This window comes from Lepisosteus platostomus, chromosome 7 (genome assembly GCF_059453375.1).
Source record: "Lepisosteus platostomus isolate fLepPlt1 chromosome 7, fLepPlt1.hap1, whole genome shotgun sequence".
NCBI classification, from domain to species: Eukaryota; Metazoa; Chordata; class Actinopteri; order Semionotiformes; family Lepisosteidae; genus Lepisosteus; species Lepisosteus platostomus.
The window spans coordinates 59,391,481-59,413,315 of NC_142617.1; the positions used below are offsets into that span (position 1 = coordinate 59,391,481).

General features: G+C 40.8%; 1 protein-coding gene across 1 annotated transcript in view; it reads left to right on the forward strand.

The window, feature by feature from the left end:
• Positions 1-3,370: 3,370 nt before the first annotated feature.
• Positions 3,371-21,835, forward strand: part of hcn4 (hyperpolarization activated cyclic nucleotide-gated potassium channel 4) — a 92,981-nt gene continuing 74,516 nt past the window's right edge. Inside the window, exon 1 of the mRNA XM_088641458.1 lies at positions 3,371-4,502. Within this exon, the coding sequence (XP_088497584.1) occupies positions 3,826-4,502 (677 nt within the window). The 5' untranslated portion in view covers positions 3,371-3,825. The remainder of the gene's footprint in view (positions 4,503-21,835) is intronic.

The window sequence follows — 21,835 nt, forward strand, 5'->3', positions numbered from 1 at the left end:
CTCGCGCCTCGCGGCTGGCCCGCCAACCGCGGCCGCGTTGCCATAGAAATAAACCTCTTTTGCCGTCGACGCTTTTTAATTAATTTAATTAAATCCGGCAATGCTGCAATTATTCTAATAACAAAATAAATCATTAACAACACATTGAACAATTTATTAACAAATACTTAATAAAAAACAACTAAATAATTTTAATTGGTGGTGGTGGAGGGGAGTCCCCATTACCTGTAAAGCGCTGTGAGTGGAGTGTCCAGAAAAGCACTATATAAGTGTAAAGAATGATGATGATTATTATTGTTGTTGTTGTTGTTGTTGTTATTTTGACGAAGGTAAATACAAACGGGGATGCTGTTGACTGCAGCAGTATCCGGATCTCAGACTCTAAGCCCAGCTCAGCCTGCTCTGTACTGGGACGGTGAAGTCTGCGTGAAGCTGGTTTGCTGCTGTAGAAGCTGCAGGCTCTCTGTGGACAGAAACTGTCAGTCAAGATCCCAGTGTGGTTCTGCAGGAAGAGATGGTCCTGGCCACGGTCCTGACCTACTGGGTCATTCAAGATCCCATGGCACAGTTTGTAAGAGCAGGGGTGTTCAGGGTGTTAGTCCCTGTGTCCTGCCCCTTCAGTCTCCCATATTGACCCCTAGATCCAAGCAGTGAATCTACAGGCAAGGGCCTGAGCAATTTAGGATGAAATGCACTGTGCAAATTAATTATTATGAGTATCACAGATATGATCTGAACTAAATTTTTATCATCATCGCTTTCAATCGTCCAGAGCTGGACCGTTTAGAGCCTTAGACAGCAAGGAAACCTTGAAGGCCAGCCTCAATATCACCGAGAGCCAGTGTGGTTCACAGAGGACGGGGGTTTAGTGATGCCGACTTGTTTATTTTGGCTCACAAGCCTGTACAGCCTGCTGGGATTGGCTCCGGCAACCCCTCAGCCCGGAATTGGATGGATCGGTTTGAGAAGGGATGGATGGAGAAGCTGCACATTGTACGTACTACCACCACTGCCGAGCAGATCTGAGTCCTTTCATCACTGCGGCGATGTAGACTGCAACAGAACAGGTTATCCTTTATTCCCACAAATATTAACCTGCTTAACGTGGGCAGGTGATTGTATATTTTACTATTGATTGTATGTTTTACTTTATGTATTTATTTTTCATCATAATGTATGTTTCTTATGTGTTAATGACTTAATGTTGTGTTCAGTGTCTTGTGTATTATGTTGTGTCTTTTACTTGCCTACAAAGCATATTTCTCATCTGGGCAGATAAATGAAGTACTAAAGCTTATTGAGTATCTTTCACTGTCTTCTTTCAAAAAACAGCTGGATATGACCCTTGGATCATTTATCTACTACCAAACTAGATGGATGAGCAGCAAGACCTTTCTCATGTCATCTTTTTCTATTTTAAAAGATACACCACTAAGTGTTTAATCCACTTGCTGTATTTACTGTGCAGAATGTTTTCCCTTGTTGAACAATATTATATTCCGTTTGTCTACACCTTATTTCGATTAAGGAACAAGTAATAGGTTTATTCCATGCTGAAAAAAAGAAAGAAAACACAACGTTTCGGCCGTGGAGCCTTCTTCGGGTGTGTCAATTTAACTTATTTCAGTTAGTTTTCTACAATCAAGCGTTTTTGCAAGTTGTCTTGAATAAACGTTTGATTTGGTTAATTATGTCTTCAATCACCACACCTCGATATATACCAAAAGGAAAAAAAAAAGTTTCAACCTTATTAGCCGTATTGGAGTCCATCGGCTCGCATTAGAACTCGAATCGTGAGGGTATATTTCACTGCAGCAAATCTCTCATCACCTACATTTTCATCCATAAGTTCTTCCATAAGAAAAGTTGAAATCACGCTTCCCAATCCCACTCTCCCCAACTTCAATAAGTACTGTGAAAAGAGCACAGTCGGAATAATTTCACCCAATTTCTGGTAAAATTTCTTTACCATAGCGGCTTGTTAGCATGTGCTGGACCACACGCTTCGAGAGACAGGTGAAGCGCGGAGATGCGCCTCCAGCTGCCTGCGGATTTTTCCAGACCGAAAAACACAACAATAAAAAAGATTTCCATCTTACAATCTCCAGTAACCTGCAAACCATTCTTACATTATTTTTAAATAAAATAAATTTAATAGAAATAACTTTTTATTTCTTAAATCTAGAGAGGAAACCGAGGCTACCGTTTATACCCGATGCCTCTCAGTTGGGAGTTTCGGTGCAGATCTAGTCATACAGTGTGCAGAGGAACGGACATTCCTGGCGACTAGCTGTAGTTCTCTCAATTAAAACAAAAATAATTGAAGCCTTCTTTCTGTCCTTCATTAACCTTCCGGGGGTTGATGGGTGTGATGACCATTATCTTATAGCATTTCGCTTGCGTGGCTTTTAATCCCCATGGTATTTAATTAAAGCACTTACCCAGTCATTGGAAGAAATTTATCAGCGGTGATAAATGATCCATTCAATCTTCTCTTCGAATGAGATGCTTCAGTAGGGGCTGCAGCAGTTAACACTCGCATCCCTGAAACCGGATAATTAATCGGGTTTCGGAAAGTGTAAATAAATGTTTTTCTTACCATCTTATTTAACATCGGGTCACTAAGTAATTTACATTTGCGGTTTTCAGATCTTAGATCAGCAGTTCCCTACGGAAATAATTGCTGATTAAAAGTTTTTGTCTACAATATACAGTATAGTGCCATTACATTTTAGCTTTTTTTCACTGTAGTTTAATGTTTGTGATCAAGTTTTTTTCTGTAGAAGCGAGGAACAACGTGACTGTTTGCGTGCACGTACTGTAGACTGATGCTAAGTAGAGTTTTATGCTTTAATTTCTCTACCGATATTTCTATTGTCAGCGCAGCCTGTAGAAAACCTCCAGCCGAATTTCTCCCGGTTTTAAATTAGTGGGTGTAATACAGTGTTTTTAGCCAATTCTTACAACTGGAGTACTAAATACTGGCGATTCTTTTTTCAATAATAGTTGTTCGTCTTCAGATCTATCGTACTTGACATTCAAAATAAAAATACATAGTGAGGGGGCAAAGACTATCTGTACACACACGTTTTGTCGGTGCGTGGCTAAATGCCGATTCGACCAGCTCCACAGCTCGCTGTGCTCGGAAAACAATTCCCCGCAATGATATTCTGAAAATCCCATTTATACAGGAAGAATAAGAGAGCCCTCATTGAACATTCGCCCTTTTAAAGCCCAGGCTGCAGGCTTACAGTAGGTGGGGTGGGCTTATTTGCAGTTCCTGCTCCTATGGCAACCCAATAGATCAGATAGCTTCATGAATATTCCCAATACCAGAAGCTGGAACGATAGATCAGTGATGTCACCGGTCTCAGGATGCGGCTGTAGATTTCATTGCACTGTTCATTATTGACAGCAGATACGGATCTGGGCAGGGAGCACGCCGGGGTATTAATGACCTCCTCATCCTCGCACGCCCCTCACCTGCCATGCTAAGGTTTCGTGTGATTTTATTTTTCTACTCAAAGGATTTTGCATTCCAGTGCCTTGCAAGCCGAGACTGAAGTACAGCGGGGATCGAAGCCGGGTAGAGGAGGCATCTTAAAGTGCCAAGAAATAAACGAGATGGTCCGTTTCTTGCTAGCGCATCACAACCGCTACTACCACCTCTTTCATGTGCATCAGGATGAGGCTTGGAGTCTGAGATGAGCACCAGACGACACGCACACAGCCACAACTAGGGTGCTGCGATTCGTGGCAATAATCGCAACAGTAATAATCCGGTTTTAGAATTTTCCAATTGGTCGGTGTCAATTCAATATCATAATGGACAAGTTGCCCCCTTCCATGCGCAAGAGGCTGTACAGCCTGCCCCAGCACATCGGGCAGAAAGCTTCGATCATGGGAGATGGAGAAGACGGAGACAAGGACACACGGAGGAAGAGCATTAAAATGAAGCCCTTGCCTTCACCGTCCTCTGCGGGTAGCTGCAAAGGTATGGCGGAAACCAAAGGCGGGGATTCGGTGATTATGGAGACAGACATCGGGAGACCCGTCAAGACCAGCTCAAACGGTGACTGCAGGAGATTCAAAGGCAGTCTCTCGTCCATCACCAGCCGGCACGTCCATGACCCGGACTCGGCGGAGGAGAGACGGCTCATAACGGAGGGAGATGTCACGCCGTGTGAGGAGAGCCCCCCGCCGGGGGCGGTGGGCTCTGTGGCGGAGCAGGGAGCGTACGGCGGCGGCTCCAAGGATCAACAGGCATCCCCGGACCAGCCATCCGGTTTCATAAAGTTGGATGGAATCGACCAAATCCTGCCGGACGACGAGCAGAGATTGTACCAGGCTGGCTTCATTCACAGGCAGTTCGGAGCCATGCTGCAGCCGGGGGTCAACAAGTTCTCCTTAAGAATGTTTGGGAGTCAGAAGGCAGTGGAGAGGGAACAGGAGCGGGTTAAATCCGCCGGATTTTGGATAATTCACCCCTATAGTGACTTCAGGTAACAGTGTGCTCCGTGTATTTTTTTGTCTTCTAGTGCTGCATGTGTGTGTGGTGGTTGTTGGGGGTTTGTTGAGAAATGTCCGACACCTGCACTTCATTTATATAGCATGTGTGACCGCTTTTAAGCTTTTAAGTAGTCATCTTTGTTTAAACCATATATATATACAGTACACAGCACTGGAATGAGATGGAATTTCATTGTTCCAGAGACGTGATTTAGACGCAAAACCTGGTGGGAATTATTTTTTTTTCTCTCTCTAATTCCAGTAGGTGATCGGAATTAATGTGCCACAGCGACATTGTCTGAAACGAGTTCTCGGTAACACAAAGAAGTTGTATATAATAATCTGCTCCTTATTTTACCCCGATGTGCACAAGAGATTATTTAAGGAAATTAGAGACACTCTTTCATTTTTGTATTATGTAGATACAACAGACAGCTCCTGGGATTCGTTCTGAAGGGCATTGATTCGTACGGTTAATCTTTATTTAAACAATAAGAGAGGTATTGCATTGCAAATCATTATGGCAAGAGTATTAATTTTCATTGTGTAATGTGTTTTCATGTATTGGGAAAAACATTGAGATGATTGCTTTTAAGAGACTATACACTACTTGAAGTCTATTATTACACGTCCACTGTCCACAACAAAACTGAAAAAGAAACATCAAACTGAGACATCAAGAGACATTTTGAGGCAGGGGATAGTGCAGCTGGAGGTGTTGCTGTCACAGCAGCCCGGAGCAGGGAGCTGCACGCAGTGTTCCAGCGCCTGGCTGTGGTGCTCTTGAAGGGATCAGCACATCCTAATTACAGCTGCTGAGGCTGGGAGCCATGCACACTGGGAGGGACCTGCCTGCAGGCTTTGTGGTGATGTCCCTACATGGCTGCACGAGTTCTGAGATGGGGGTGTCTTTACTGAGGGCTGTCCATCATCAGTACTTGGGGCAGGTCACCAACAGGAGTATTAAGGCTCTACACTAGTGTCTAAGGCATGGTGGGTAACCTGTGCTGAACTAGCACAATTTACAGGGCTGTTCATGCACGTACTCAGTTTCTTTGGTAGGAGCTGTGTCTACTGAATAGCCAGAAGTATTTTTCTGTTAATTGAAGTTCTTGATTTATTTATTTTTCTTTTTCCAAGATATTCAGGTGTTAGCAGTGGAAAATAACCCTCAATCTGTGTTGATATTTATTTCAAAGAGTGCATCTTTGAGATCTTTATGGGAAATGCTTTATACAAGATCGAAAGTGAAATACTGTAGGATTTCTGAAAAAAAAACACATTTTAAGATGTGTGCAGGTTCTGAAAATAGAACTCAGAACAGTTTTAAACGCCGATAATTAAGCAAAGTTCAAGCATGTTTCAGAACTGTCCCAATTTCTAACCAAAACCACAGTACAGAAGGAAGTGCTTAATTGCAGACACTACAAGGTACCATGTTCTGGGAGAATAAACGCCACACTGGCCTTATGAAAGGCAGCATCCGCAGGGGGAGAAGCCTGGTTTCTAGGCCTCAGATCTACATTTAAGTCAGACAGATGGATAATGCAGCTCCTTGTGTTATTAGAGTTGGTCTCGAGCGGTCAGGCTTGTTCCGGAAATAAGTACCGATCCTGCCAGATGTACGGCTCACTAATTTGTCATTACATACAGGCACCAAACAATAACCTATGACCAGTGGACACCCAGTAATAAAATCAGCTTCATTTATTAAAGACCTGCACAAGGAAAGGAAACAGATGATCCTGATTCTTCCAGGGCTGAGGTTAACAAGACCCTTCATTTGGAGGAGCTGAACCTTTTATAAATGAAACGAAGTAGCCATTGACAGATTATGCTTGGGAGCCTCTGTGTGTGTGTGTTCTATAACTCTTAAGTCAATTTTATATTTTGCCACTTCTCTGTATTTCAATCTGTAATAAATACAGAACCAGAAGAACAATGATAACTGGAAGGGAATTCATACTGTTTCTTTTGAGGAACTGAGGATGTATTGAAGTTAAGTGCATTACAGAGTTCAGAATTAGGATAAACATGAGGTCAGCTGCTCTTTTTCTGTTTACTTTCAGTACCTATTAAAGCGGCTATGATCTCTCAAGCCCTGTGCAGCTCTGAAGATTTAGCTACTAGAAGCCACCCAACACAATCTGTGATGTGATCTGTTCATAGCTTTAGGTAAAACAGCGACTGCAACTTTAATCTTAAAGATCCCTTATATAATACACTAAGAGCTTTGAGTGGGGAGCTGTGTCAGTAACCAAGTTGCAAAGGAACGAGCAGATGTTGATTCCTCTCTGAAAAGTGAAAAGAAAAATGCAGCAATATTTCAGCTGTGGAGCCTTTTCCTCTCCTTCTCTCCCCCACACACTTGACAAAAACTCTATAACCAAAAGGTGTATTTTTACTTTTTAGTTCTGTATTGTGGAAATATCCTGCTTGTTCCATTATAACAGATTTTGACTGGATGGGTGGTGCATTAATTGCTTTAGGTAATTTTCTGTCTGGAACCTAAAGGTGCTCAGGGAGTGGTTTCATATACCTCAGTGCATCTGCGAGGAGTTGAAACTCAGTATTGCACATGCAGGAGCACCCTCAAGGTGAGCCACAGTGATGCAAATCTTTTTATACAAGTGCTCTGTTTTTGAGTTGGCTAAACCGGCCTTGAAGACATTTGCATGCAGCGCTTCAGCATGCAGGGGCTGCAAAGGAACAAGTAAAGGTTCATTCCATGCTGAAAGTAAATGAAAAGAGACACAACATTAGACACCTGAAGCAGCTCCAGCTGAAACATACTGTTTCTTTTCTTTACCTTTCAAGATGGAATGAACCTTCACCTGTTCCTTTTAAACCAACTTTGTTCTAATTAATTAACCCCCATCCTTCAAAAAGGACATTGTTTCCTGGTTCACTAAAAGAACATTACTTCACTGGCAGAAAATGTAATCAAAATATATTAATTCAAAGTAGATTTATCTTTTGTTGTTTTAAAAATTAACTCCCCTTCAGTGTTTAACCTGAAGGCATCTAGTCCTATTTCACAGTCTTGAGATACAGTATTCAGAACTGTTCTTCATACACGGGAATAGCACGGCTGTTTCCCACCATATTCAAGTAAGGGATAGAAGGTTTCAAAACTCTTTCAAACACTAGGACAGCTAGTTTTCCCCTTGACTGTTATCAGAGAAATACCACCGCAGCATATAATCTGACATACTGAACCCTAACTGTGGCACACATGTCAGTGGCACACTGTGAATGTGCATTACTGTGTTTTGTGATAAGTGTGCAAGAATGTTACACTTTAAAATGCTGATAAATCAACCATGATCATTAGAATGCCACAGAGGAATGTGAAAGATAGAAACATAGAATGCATTTAGATTATCACTGTAAAGACTGATTACTTTCTGACCTAACATTTAAATTGATTCACAACCTATCAACCTAATGGCTAGGCACAAGTAAATTTTTTTTTTTTCAGAACCGCACCGTAGGGACCCTGTGAAAGCAAAATTAAGCAGGTGTGGGTTCACAAAAAAGTGAATTAAAGCAGATTTTTTTCATTCTTGTCAAATGAGCCAGTGTTTCTGAGCTGTCACTTGCCAGCCCTGGTCTCACAATGCAGAGTGAAGCGGAATCCCTCTGGCTCTGAGTGCATCCGCAGCCAGAGAAAACCCGTCAGCCCAGAACGAGAACACACCAGGCTCCCACTGGTGGGATCACACCTGGAGAGGAACTGCTTTCAGTCCCTTCTTTCCTGTGCTTAACGTCTCTCACTCTACCATTCTCCGTGTACGAATGATACTACATACTCTAGTTTATGATTTTAATTTCCAAGTTTAACTTTTTTTTTGTCATTTTCATTGTTTCTTTTTCATTCTCATCAGCCTTTCCTGTCCTGGTAAAGTCAAACCAACACTGTCACATGGTTAACATTCAGTGTAATGACAGGCTTCTGAGCTTTACAAGACAAAGCTTCCAGTTCTTATAACAGAGGTGTCTATGTTGTCTGTTATACAAGTAGAAAAATTCTAACAGAGACTACCAGCCGCAAACATTGACTTAATACATGCAGACCTCAGTCTTCTGCAGTTCTGTTTTCATCACAGTGTGTTCTACACAGAGGACTCGGCGTGAAAGACGGTAGAAGTATCTTTTCTTGCATCAAATGGTTTCAAATAATATCAAAAGGTCATCATGGTATTGAGCCTGAAGAAGCTGCCAGTTCGGTTATAAGGATTACGAGTTCATGTTCATTCATGACTGTCTTCATCTAGTCAACATGAGAAAGCAATACATCCAGTCAAATATGTGTTGGGAGATTATGGAAACTTTAGTTTTTTAACAATTTTTTTGTATTTCCATTTTATATCTAGGTATTGGGAATAGACAATGACTTTCTTATCTGTCTGATGATGACAACTACTCTTCTAATGCCCAGGGAGAATGAGGAGGGCAGACAATCTCTGCTGACCTCCCCCTCCCACCAAGCCAATCACAAGGTTAGAACTGTAAAAAGTAGTGTTCAAATGATGCAGCACAATTTTTAAACCCTAAAATCTTCAGTTTGATTTTCAGAATGGCAAAAACAAGAACGAAGTTGCAAAGAACTTTCTAAAATCTGTTTTGAGTCTCTAAATTTCAAGTATTCAGATTGGTATAAAACATGCCACTATAAAAATTCAATATATTCAGTTGCATATACCAGGGGTTCAAAATCACTTTGATATCTGATTCTAACATATATTTCCTCATTCTGATAATGATGTCTTTTGGTCATCGCAGTGCAAACTGGATAATTTCTGCTAAGGCAAAAGTTTAAGAAAAAGAGTGACCAGAATAATTCTCAGTCTTAAAACAATGTTGTTCACAGAAAGGTTAAAGGAATTAAATCTTTAAAGATGTACAGTATAGAAATGGATGCTATTGAGACTAATTCTCTGGGTCTCTTCAATGACCTCTGGCCATAGCTGCAGTTAGTGTAATTGTGTTACACTGAGAGAGAGAGGAAAAAGGAAGTGAACATTATTGATTCTTCATAGTGGACTATGGACGATCTCAGTGCTGAATTAAGACTAAATTAAGATATGGAACATTTGATTATTCATAAAGCTGAGAGAAGGACTTTTCCAAATCACCATCATCTTGAGAACCTAAGAAGGCTTGCAGATGAGAAAAGGCCATTTGTCCCCTGTTATTGTTTTGGTAATTTGTTAGCTATGTGAATCTTAAATTTCATCTATCAGATTCCAAGAGTTAGAGTTTAAGCATCACCCACCTGACAGAGATGCATGTCACAGACACCTACAACTCTTTATGTGAAAAACTGTTTCCTACTCTGTTTCCTAATTAAATTAACTTTTAGTCTCCGGCAGTGACTGTGTCCTCATTTCCAGTACACTGGCAAACACCGTTTGCAAACGTTCCATTTGCAAACACCTACAGTATGTGAAATATTTATTTAGTACATTTAACATTTCTTTCATCTTTAGAGCTGTATTTTTAAAACTCGTCGACATTATGTATTTGAAACACAACCATCTTTCTTCTTTCATTGGGAAATTACTGTAAAATGTCCAATTTCTCATTTCCCATTTCTCTGTTTGCAGGCCCTGTCTCAATCCTTCATGGATTCATGTTCATGTTTTTCTTAAATTGAAAAATGTCTTAAAATGTAAACCCTCATTTAGTAGTCACTTGGTAGTAGTTGGAAATAAGACATTCTGTAGAGTGTTATGTGATTGTGGCACTTTGATCCATATTCTCTAACCCTGTTATAACACTTGATGGTACTTTAAATGGGAGACTTTAAATTCCCACTTAGCAGTGATTTAGCAGTTTAATTACATTTTGACTATACACATTGTCATGTGCAGGAAACCCACAGGGACCATCAATTCCCAAAGAGGCAGTAGCTTGTGCTCAGTATACGAAATGTAAACGTTATACTTTTGCAACAGTGCAGTTATAACTGCATTTTAATTGTTCAGGTTTTTGAAAGCATGAAGTATTTTTATACCCATCCCGATTTGATTTGCCAGTTTACAGTCATCCTGCCTTATGATCGCTCCAGTAAACTGGGTACCACACGTAGAGCAGGAGGAACTGGGGGCAGCTCATTCAGAGTGAGGCCATCCAGAACAAGTCCCACAAAGGCTGCTCTCAATCCCGCTGAGTCCATGCCCCTGTCTGAGTTAGTGTTGGTTTCTTTGGTAAATAAAAGCTTAATACTTAAATATACTTAATATATAAACGTATTTATTAAAATCAAATTTATTGATGCAATGAAAAAAAATGAACACTGGGAGTATATAAAGATCTACCAGCACAGGACTCAAAGTGGGCAGCTACAGCAGACACATGACAATACAGGTGATGGGTTTCTAAACCTTCTCCATTTAATCATTATTTAAACCATTAAAAATCCACACAAAGCAGAGAATGGAGGTGGAAACTGTGTGGAGGTGCATTCAAAGGATAAATACTCGAGGTACAGAAATGTTTGCTGGTGTCTGGGTTGAAACCACTTTCTAGGCTTCTTTAAAGAAATGATCGAATGAGATCCTGGATTAATTACCTATGAGCAATCAAATGGGCAATTTAGGCCAAAGAAGATGCATCCTGGCATATGTAAACATTCATATTTTAAGTTCTCCTGGGATCTTTCTTATTTCCAACCTTTTTTTCTCCAATTGTTGTGCTGGTCACAAATTTGCAACAGCTGTCCCTGTGTGCTCTGTGTTGGCATCCTCTCCAGGGTGCCATCACAGTCGCACTTTGTCTTTGCTCTTTGTTCCTCCAGTCTTATGAGGAATTAAACAGCTTTCTGATTAATGAGATGATTTTAAATAATTTCACCTACTGTAAGATACAAAGTTTCTGTGCAGCAAAAAAGTGATGTTCATGTATCCTTAAACAATAGCAAATGCAATGTGTTCCAGTTTTTCAAACAATAAATCAATGCAAAGATCTTTTTCCTCTGAAAGTAAGTTTAATTAAAATGTGAAATTAAAAAAAAAACATGACGGGTTAGAAAATAAACATGTGGGACCCCCAAATATCACACCTCATATTCAGAGAAAATATTTACAGTAGAAAAGTTCAGATGATATACTGATCAATTGTCCAATGAAAATGCAACTTGATTTACATTCTAAATATTAAGCAGGGAGGTTAGTGATGTATTTGGTTGGGATAAAAATATTATAAAAAATAACAGGTACACAGTGTTTATTTAATTTGAGCATAAATTACCAAACAACTTAATGAAGAATCTGTATAGACATCCAAAAATACATTATTGAATTCATGAGAGAACAACGAAAGATACGACCATGCCTTGCATGAGCAATGAATATTGTCCGTCTGCTATTAGCATTATTGAAGGAGGCCAGTCTCTGGGAGTCTGTGTGAGAAGAGCACATGAAGAATGAAAAGTTCTCCTTCAACAACAAGGACACTACTCCAGAGAAACCAGGACAGATCCTGTTCTGGAAAACAGAGGGTCACCACTCATCCACGTCTGCAGTGATAACTGCACAAGAAATAACAAAGGCAGAATGGCTGTATACCTCACTATCTGCATGAAAATGGTCTGCACACTTTAAGGCTGAACACAGATCACATGTTAACAACTGCAAGAACCACTGTCTTCTATGGGCCAGGGAATTTCTGAGACATTGGCAGAGAGAATGCTGGATGGTTTCTTCGCCCATGGCTAGGTGCTTAGCCTTTGATAGACCTGATGGAAGACAATGTGTGTGGACGTGTCATGGTGAACATTGTGCTGTCTCTGGCTTTGTTCAAGCCAAGCAGTTCAAGAAAGTTGTGTTGATTTTCCAACAGGACAGTGGAAGACAACACTGACCTCCGATTACAATAATTACAACAGCACAACTTCAAAAAACTGTGGGACCAGCACCCCAATGTCATCAACATGTGACAACCCCACTGGCTTGAGCAGCTAGCCGCAGCTGCAGAGTTTAATCACATCATTTAAGGCAGTACTTCCTGCCTTTAATACCTCTACTGCTGGACCTTTGTCATCATTAAACAACTTTAATGCAAACGTCCATGAATACTATTTTTCTAATTTCGGTTTCTGAGGTGACATAATGATTAATTCAAATTTATAAAGAATCTGTGACAAACCTTACAACCTTGAAACCACAATATATTTTGCTTTTGTTGACAGCTGGTTTGTCAATGTCTGTGAACCACTTTCCCCAGATCTGCATACCATTTTTGGAGTCGGACATCCTGCACGTTAGGTGGATTAAACAGTTCTTGAGAACAAATGTGACATGAGGTGAATGATGCTTTTTTTATCTGGCTTTTTCATCAACTGCCTATATCACTTTGTCATGAGCGAATGGAGAAAGCCTGTATTTTTTGCATAATGGTCAGCAGACTGACGTGTACAGTATATCTGATGTTCAAAGTCCTGTACATTTGCCGGGCACATGCATCTAAAAGTTGCATTTGTTATTCAAATGAATTATATGTCAGCAAGATTCTTTGTAACTTAGTGAAATCAATCATTACATCTCATTAGCTGTAAGTCTGGGAACAAAGTCCATGAAAGAGTAAAAAAATATATAATTTAATCCTTCCTCTTCCTTAAGATGAATCATACTGTGTTTTCTGTTTCCGGTCGTTAAATCTTCAACCTTCAGTTTAATCCTTTGCTATTGCAATGACATTTAGATGATCCTGAAAATTTGGATGCATGAGTAGAACACTACAGTACTGTATTTCCATGAATCACCACTGGTATGGCAGACGATGACTTGAAGTAGGGAAAACATGCAGTTTGTGTTCAATACTGTTACCTTATTGTACACTGTACAAACTGACAAAGGAAATAATGACAGTCCTTTTATGAACTATGTTTCAAAGAGCTTCTAAATAAGACCACAATTAGTGCACTCAGGTGAAGTAAAGATATGGATTAAAATATTTACTTGAGGTTTTTTTATGCAAATACATGAATACTCCATACAACACAGCACGTCTTTAAGGAATTGAAATCAAACTACATGCAGCACTTAAGGTGCAATAGAAACAACTCTTGGTTGACTCTGGAGTGCGTGTGTGTCTGTGTCTGGAGTGTGTGCGTGTCTCTGTCTGGAGTGTGTGCGTGTCTGTGTCTGGAGTGTGTGTGTCTGGAGTGTGTGTCTGTGTGTCTGTGTCTGGAGTGTGTGTCTGTGTGTCTGTGTCTGGAGTGTGTATGTGTCTGGAGTGTGTGTCTATGTGTCTGTGTCTGCAGTGTGTGTCTGTGTCTGGACTGTGTGCGTGTCTGGAGAGAGTGTCTGTGTGTCTGTGTCTGCAGTGTGTGTCTGTGTGTCTGTGTCTGCAGTGTGTGTCTGTGTCTGGACTGTGTGTGTGTCTGGAGTGTGTGTCTGTGTGTCTGTGTCTGCAGTGTGTGTCTGTTTCTGTGTGCCCTGTGATGGACTGGCGTCCTGTCCAGGGTGCATCCTGGCTTTCTACCTATTGCTTCATTGGATGGCCCCCAGTTCCTCCACGACACAGAACTGGTTAGAAAGTAGGTGGACGGATGGATGGAATTATATCCAATCAATTTGAAAAGGTCAGGGTAGGGCTGAGGAGAAAGTCTTTACTATCAAATATATCTAAATTGAACTAGAAAACCTTGAAATTCCTTTTAATTAGTGCATCTTAAACAATATATTAGAAACCTTTTTGTTGTAATTTAATTTCTTTAAATGCAATGCATCACGAAAAAAATTGTCAAGGCTTTTTGGCAAAGACTCCATTGACCACTTTTTATTACGCTGAGACAGTACCGCAGACTTGATTATAGGAAAATGTTATCCTGGCCCACTGTGCCCATCAATCATCTCCTTCCTGTTTCCTCTGCCCGAAGCTTTCTTCGGCCTTGTGCTTCCTCACTGAGCTCTCCTTTGTGACGGTTAATCACTTTCCATCTGTAGGATTAGGCTTCACTGGGGTGCACAGAGGGCACCTCCTCTGTTTACTTTGACAACAGTAGCAGAGAGAAAAAAGTCGAGAGAAAGAGTTTTGAAATGTGCTGATGACATCCAAACTGACTCTTTTGCAGTATTTAAGAAACTGCTATATTAAATATTATATAAATATTATATATTAATACATGGTATATAATATATAAACATTACAAAGTGGAGGCCTGGACAGACAAGTGATTTTTTAATAGTAGCTTAATATGTGCGATGTCATCAAAATAACTGTGTAACACAAATATGGTCAGCTCTGCCTTGTTGGTGCTACATTTCTGTATGACACGTTGTATTACAAGGAGAGAAACTTCAGGAGTGATGCTGCTAGGAAGACACCTTGCATTTCACCCCAACATTCTTATTGTTTCTGTGCCTCTAGTCTGCTTTATTTTGCTTATCACAGCATTTATTTTTCAGACCCTAGTATTCTTATAAGTATTTCATTTTTATTCTTCCTATTGTATAGTTTATGTCCTCACATTATTTGAACTTTTGGATTATAAGCCGAAATTGTGGTGTATACCACTCTGCATTGCAGTGTACACAAAGCGAAGCTGAGGGGTTGTGTTTTCTACATACAGAAGACCTAATCCTCGTGATTATTCTGAGGGTCCTGTACCTTCAGGTCTCCACTGGGCTGTACAGGAAGCAGTGGACATACTGACATGCAATTCTCTCTGAGGGCACAGAAGCTTGTTCTGTACCTGCAGGTCTCGTGGAGAACTAAGAAACTGGTGGGAAATGCACGCATCCCAGAAACACAGCAAGGAAAATATCATGCTTTGTTGGGCTGTGTGCCAGCTCAAAAAGGCAGATGACTTCAACAACACAGCCTAAAACTGGTTCAGAACAACTAGTGCCAAAGTCTCTTGCCACAGCCAGGGAGAATGTTTGCTTACAGTAATGTCACACAGTCCCTCTGGGCTGATCCTCCAGCTCTGAAATGATGCAGAAACCCAAGGTATCTCAGCCTGTCTTCCCTGCTGTGTCTTCTTCAGGCCTCCATGGTGTTGAAATGTTCACTCATCTTATCTCAGGAGGCTGCCCTGAGCTTGGTCAACTCTTCTGCCTGAGTCCAGCACAGGCCTCTGGTTAACAAGGCTGCTTTTCAAAGAAGAAAGGATTAGCAGATGTACCGGAGGACACTGAAAAGTGGGGTAATCAAAATAGGTTGTTGTGCCCATCTAAGAATATTAGGAGTGCGTATCAGTAGAGATTATTATGGTACAATTTATTTAATGGACAGGCAGCAGAGTGATGGAAAAGCACCACGTGGCTGGGGTGGTTTATGACAGAGAAAGAGCGAGCTCAGTGTGACTGCAGAGTGCAAGCTTTTACCATAAATGTGTTTTTTATTGTAATCCAAGATAAAAAAAATCTTGCAGTTACACAGGATAACAGCTGTGAGTGAATGCCCACATTATGATGCAATCATAATCTCTTAACCCCAGATTTGCTGGTTTCTGCTAGTAAGGTAATAGTCATGATATAAGATGTGCATAGCGTGAATTAGCCCCTTGTCTTCCTTTACGCCTCCGCTGTCCCTGCACTGTTCGGTGCGATTGCCTGCTTCTCATATTGTTGGCAGTATGTGTACCATGGTAATCATGGCGTACTATAATGAACATCCTCAGAAAAAAATGTGTTTTAAATCATGTTGTTCCCACCATTCATTGCAGCAAACACAAGTCAAAACCAAATGTGAATGTACTAAGATACATTCATCATGCCCAGCTTTCATACAGGGGTTTACAGTAAATTTAATATTATTTTGACTCCATATGTGTATTAAGGCAAGTTTAAATTAATAAAGCTATGAGTTTAAAAATCCAGCACCTGATGTGTGTTTATTCCAAACTGCTTTGGATTGTGGGGTTTCTGCTTCCCTAGACATTATGCTGCTCATTTGCTCCTTACAAACAGGAAAGGAAACAAAGCAAACCTAAAAATTCCTCAGCAATAGGAGAATACGCCATTAAACTTTCCCATCCTCTGGAAGTTTGGGACTGGCCCTGTCACTTTCCTGAGACATGTAGCATGCTCTTCTGCAGTCTGTGTCTCTAATGGGAACGGGTGTGAGAGAAAGGGAGAAAAAATAATTCAACTATTGAGTCTGATGTCATTTTTCATATTTATCCATTTGGGATAAAACTTCTTCCATCTCCAAAAGAGTGTGTGCCCCCATAATGTTTTATGGAAATAGGTTGCCTATTTGTTAAATTCTAAGCTGGAAAATAATTTCAGCATCAGTTATTTCTTTTTTCTTGCGCCTCTGCCTCATCTGCTGTGCCACGCTCATCCTCGCCTGGCTTCTTATTTCCATGTGCAAGAGGTGCGCCGCAGGTACTGTTGTGTTCCCCTTCTCGAGGAACAGGCGATCAGCTCTTTCATCTGCTCCGCTCTGCTGGGAAAGTATTTCATTCTCCAAAGGGAGGGGGTTTCCTGCTTGGAAACGTCAGTTTCTCTGCAGCTCTCCTTTCTGCTGCAGTGATCTAATCCTGAATTAGGAGGCAGATCCTCCTTCTTTCAGGCAGTTACACTTGTCATTTTGAATGAGTGTCAAGTACAGTAGCTGGGGAGGGTTCCTGTGGAAAATGTTCTCGTATTTGAAACTCACTTCATTGCTAAATGCTACTGACAGGTGTGTCTCTTACTGCCTTTTGAGTGCTTATACCCCAGTATAAATAAGCCGCAAAATAACACTACTGAGATCTTCTTTTATTTGTAAGCATGTCACAAATTACTGTTAGGAATACCAGGTAAATATCACCCAAACCACATAGTTCCACTTGTGCCTTCTGTCTCATACTTCAGTGTTCATTCTGAAAGAACCCACTGGGATGACGTCAGTGTCTTTGAAGATGTTGAATACTTGTATCGGGTCCCTTCATGGTCTTCTCTGTTCACTAAATGACTAACATGACTAAAATGAATAAAATGTTCAGTTCCTTCAGCTCGTCAGTGCAGAGAGGAATAATAATGTAACTTTCAAGAGGTTAGCACAGTGGCCCAGCTGTTAGCATTACTGCCTTGCAGTGCTGAGGCTCTCGGTTCAATTCCTGAGGTGCTGTCTGTGTGGAGTTTGCATGTTCTTCCCGGGTTCATGTGGCTTTTCTCTGAAGGCTCTTGCTTTCTCCCACAGTCCAAAGACATGCTGGTAGTTTAATTGGCTTCTGGGAAAACTGTCCCTGGTGTGAGTGTGTACGTGTCTGCGTGTGCCCTGTCATAGACTGGCATCCCATCCTTGGTGTATCCCGACTTTTGCCCAGTACTTCTCAGGACAGGCTCTGGGCCACCATGACTCTGAATTGGATAAGTGGTTAATGAAAGTGATGTGATGATGATGATGTGATAACTTTCCAGAGCTTTGCACTAACCCTAACCTGGTCCAGTGTGTGAGCAGTTGAGACACTCATGAGTGAACGGCAGTCTGGTCAAGAGGCAAGACTTAAAGATCCGCCCATCCTTTATAATAAACCAAGCAGCTGCTGCAAAGCAATGTGTGCTGGGATACAGACATTTGTAACCCCTGTTCTGCTTAGTTGAGAATTGTATAGAGTTCGATTTTTTTGTCTGTAGTCTGGAGTCACTGTTTGTATTGGTCTAGATGCTGCTAAGCAGTCCGAAAACAGAGCCAGTGAACTGTCTACTCACTTGTCATTCAAGCTTTACTTTCCAATCACAGTATTTTATTGTAATATTTTAATATGTACTGCTAGATAGGTTCAGGTCAGACAGTGGGGGTTTTCTTGATTGGGCACGATCAGAAATTAGGTTTCTGGAACTGACAGCATCTTATAGATAGAAATATTCCCTCCCTCTGAGGACTCCCAAATACAGGACTAGACGTTCGTTCTTTGGGGAATGAAGTTTTCTCACAAGAAAAATAACTTGATTGTGGAATTTTGCTTATAAAGGGAAAATTGAATAACCTTTTCTAAAAGAAAACAAATTGCTGTTAATTAATCCCGTGTTACCCTTCAGTACCTTTTTTAATCTAATTTTGATTTGTAATCAGCCCCAGTGCAGGAGTGATTATAATAGCCAGCTTCACCCTCTGGCCCGCGAAGCTGACTCGCGTATTTAGCATTGATCCCTCTTTGTCAACATGCTGCTCGGGCCTAGAGCGGTCTGCTGGCCTCAGAGGGCAGTCCATTACACCACGGCTCTGGCACTTTCTCCACTTGTTTTTTAAGATAATGAGTAAGCTGATAAAGTTAAGCCGGAATCAAAATGGAAATGAGTGACTTTCCTAGCTGATACTAAAGGTGTTATTTGTTATCATTTTTTTCTTTATTCCAGCACAACATTATGTCATAATCTATGTCATCTAAATTATGGATAGCTATAAAAATCATGCTCTTTAATTAATTACTGAAAATCTTTTTTCCTTTATCAGATAAATTAACTGTGATTTAATTCTCATGTTCACCGATGACCAGAAATGGCTCTTGTTAACACACTGCATATTTCCTGCCTATTGTCCAGTTTGACGCAGAAGTTAAAACCATTAAGAAGATTTATGAGCCTGTATGTACTTTTCTTTACCATTGTGAGTGACAATATGGTGTTAATCTGCAAGGCAATGACCTTATCAGCTGCAGAGATTTTAATTCATCGAACACAAAAGCGTGACTTGGTGTTGGGCACGATGACAATGAGTTGTTCTTGTGTTAAATGTTTTGGTGCGTGCGGCTGTCCTTGAGCTGAAAACAAAAGGTTGGATCAGAAGCTGTAGGAAATAACTGGTTTTTCTTTCACCCCTCTGAGAGCCCTTTGTTCCAAATCAATTGACTTTACCAACTGTGTTTTAAAAGGGATTTCAATTGCACCTCTTCTGTAATTTGCATCCTTTCTCATTGCATAATTTATCTCATCAGTCACTTTCCGTCTCTGGATCTGCTTCAACGACATAGAGAAAGAGTCTTGAATAAGAACAGCGTCGACGGGGGCTTGGACAAAAGATGGATTCTACTGGGTGTTCACAGATGTCCATAGAAATGCAGCAGCAGTCTGTCAGCAGTGAAGTCAGTTAACTGCAGTTGAGATGTGGGTCACAACTCAGAGTCGTATGTACAGTACGTCTAAATGATGCTAAATCTTGGAGTTTTTAACCTGTAAGCTACTGCCTGTAGCCTTGAAGCTCTCTATCGTATCAGATTAGCCAAGTTTGCTGTTGCCTTAAATAATACCAGAGGTAAATGCATCAACAATCATACCTCTTTTGAGGCCTGGTGTGCTCCCAGTCCTATCCTCAGGAATCATGGAGATAAACATTGTGCTGCTCCATTCCCAGTATTTTGGGCATGATCCATAATATTTTGATGAGCAACATTGTTCATCAACTGTCCAGTGAAAAACTGCTTCTGGGCAGCTTCTCCAAACACAAGAAGAGGTGCAGCTCAGGTTTCACTGGTGTCTTTTCTTGACTCTTCCCCAGCTGGCACTCGTCCCCTGCTGCTCTGGGGTTCGACAGCATGAGTGATAAACAAAGCAGAGTAATCAGAGAACTGTGGAACAATAGACTATGGAAAATAAATTAATAAATTAAGTCAGATAAATTATTCCTTTTAGTACCAGATTATGTTTTTTATTATATTACAGTATGTCATTTTTTCATTTCATTCTTGAAAATATTTTATTTTCTGTAAGAGTCATAAAAAAGTCAGTTATTGATATTAAAAGTCAATGAGGTGTTTTCCTTCCTTCTCTTCATAAATCCAGTCTCAGGTGTCTACATCGGAGGCCTGCTCTCACTCCAGAGTTCCTGAACATAATCGTAAAATTGCAAAGGCTGCAAATCTCTCTGGATTTTAACTTTAAGACAGAAACAGGGGAGCACATGTGTAACTGGACCAGGAACAGTTCTAGATGTTCATACTTCTATGCCTGTCTGGTGTTTGTGACTCCTGTAATTTCACAGTAATGAACCATTCCAGCAAAACTTGTACCTGAGAAACCCTCTACATACCGTAACGTTGCTAGTGTTGTACAGTATGAGCGGATTAGCAAGTTGGAGGGGCTGCCTGCTTGTGGACTGAACCACAAGCCCTTCTGCTTTCTGCTCTTCCCAGGTATTTAACTTCTCATAGCTACCAAATCTCAACATCCTATAGAAACTTCAAGGACTCTAGCAGTCCAGGACTTGAATAGTACAACATTATGGCACAAAATAATAAAAAAATACATCCATCTAACAAAACATTGGGTTTGAGGAGCACCTCAGAATGATTGTGCAACAAAACGAAAAATACAGACAACCTTTTCCAGATGTTAATGGTTTGACTAATTTTCAAAAGCTACATCAATACATATAGTATACTGTATATAGTATAAATTATATAAAACTATTTAAATATACTGTTCATGTAATACAGACAGGCTAATACAAACTGGATCTTAGCAACCCTGACAGTATAAAAATACAAAAACAACAAACTGAACAACAGTCATATTGCCTTTGATAGTGAGCAACCTTTATTTTCTCAGTTCAAATTTTATGTTTTTCATGTTCATTTTATATACAGAATTACATCACAGTTTCTACACATTGTTCTTAAGCATGCTGGATTTGGTGATGTCCTTTTATTCCCACATGTCAGGAGAAAGGTGCTGTGGCTGAGCTTGGTTAAGTATTGTGAACTCAGCAACAATTCAGAGAGATTAAACTCATGTTTTATCCACACAAAGTGGGATGGAAGGTTGTTGTTGTTGTTTTTGACTGTCCGCTTAAAATCCCTGAGAAGGATAGAAGGGCTTTGACTCAGGCTGTTCCATTTACTGATTACATCACCTGGATCAGGAAGATAATGGATGTGGGATGGAGCGTGTGGAGGGCATGGGGGGGTGGCGCAGGGTGACAGGGCAGACAGACAGAGAGGGCAGGAATGGGGGCCCCAGGTTGCAGGAGAGCAGCTGATGCCCTGCAATGGGCAACTGACCCCGCAGAGCTATCAAGACATGTCAGAGTGTGGATTCACTCACCCAACACCAAGAGCCTGATAATGGGATTATATAAATGGCAGAAGGGGGGTGGGGGTTGGAAAATTCCTGTACGATAATGTGAAGTTCTGAGAGTCTTTAAGTGCTATTAAGATTGGCATGCCTTTAGAAACATTAACAGGGGAGATGCTGTGCTTTGATGCTCTTGGCAGGGCCCTTGCCTTCTTCTGCCCTGTCTGACATGGAACTGAATCACATCAATAGCTAAAGGCTTGGAAGTGGTGCTGGTTTAGATGGATAAATGATCTGATCTTAGTGGGGATGGATGGGATGAAAACTAGGATCAGGTGTATTACCTGTGTGCTCTCACATGGCTGTTAATCTCA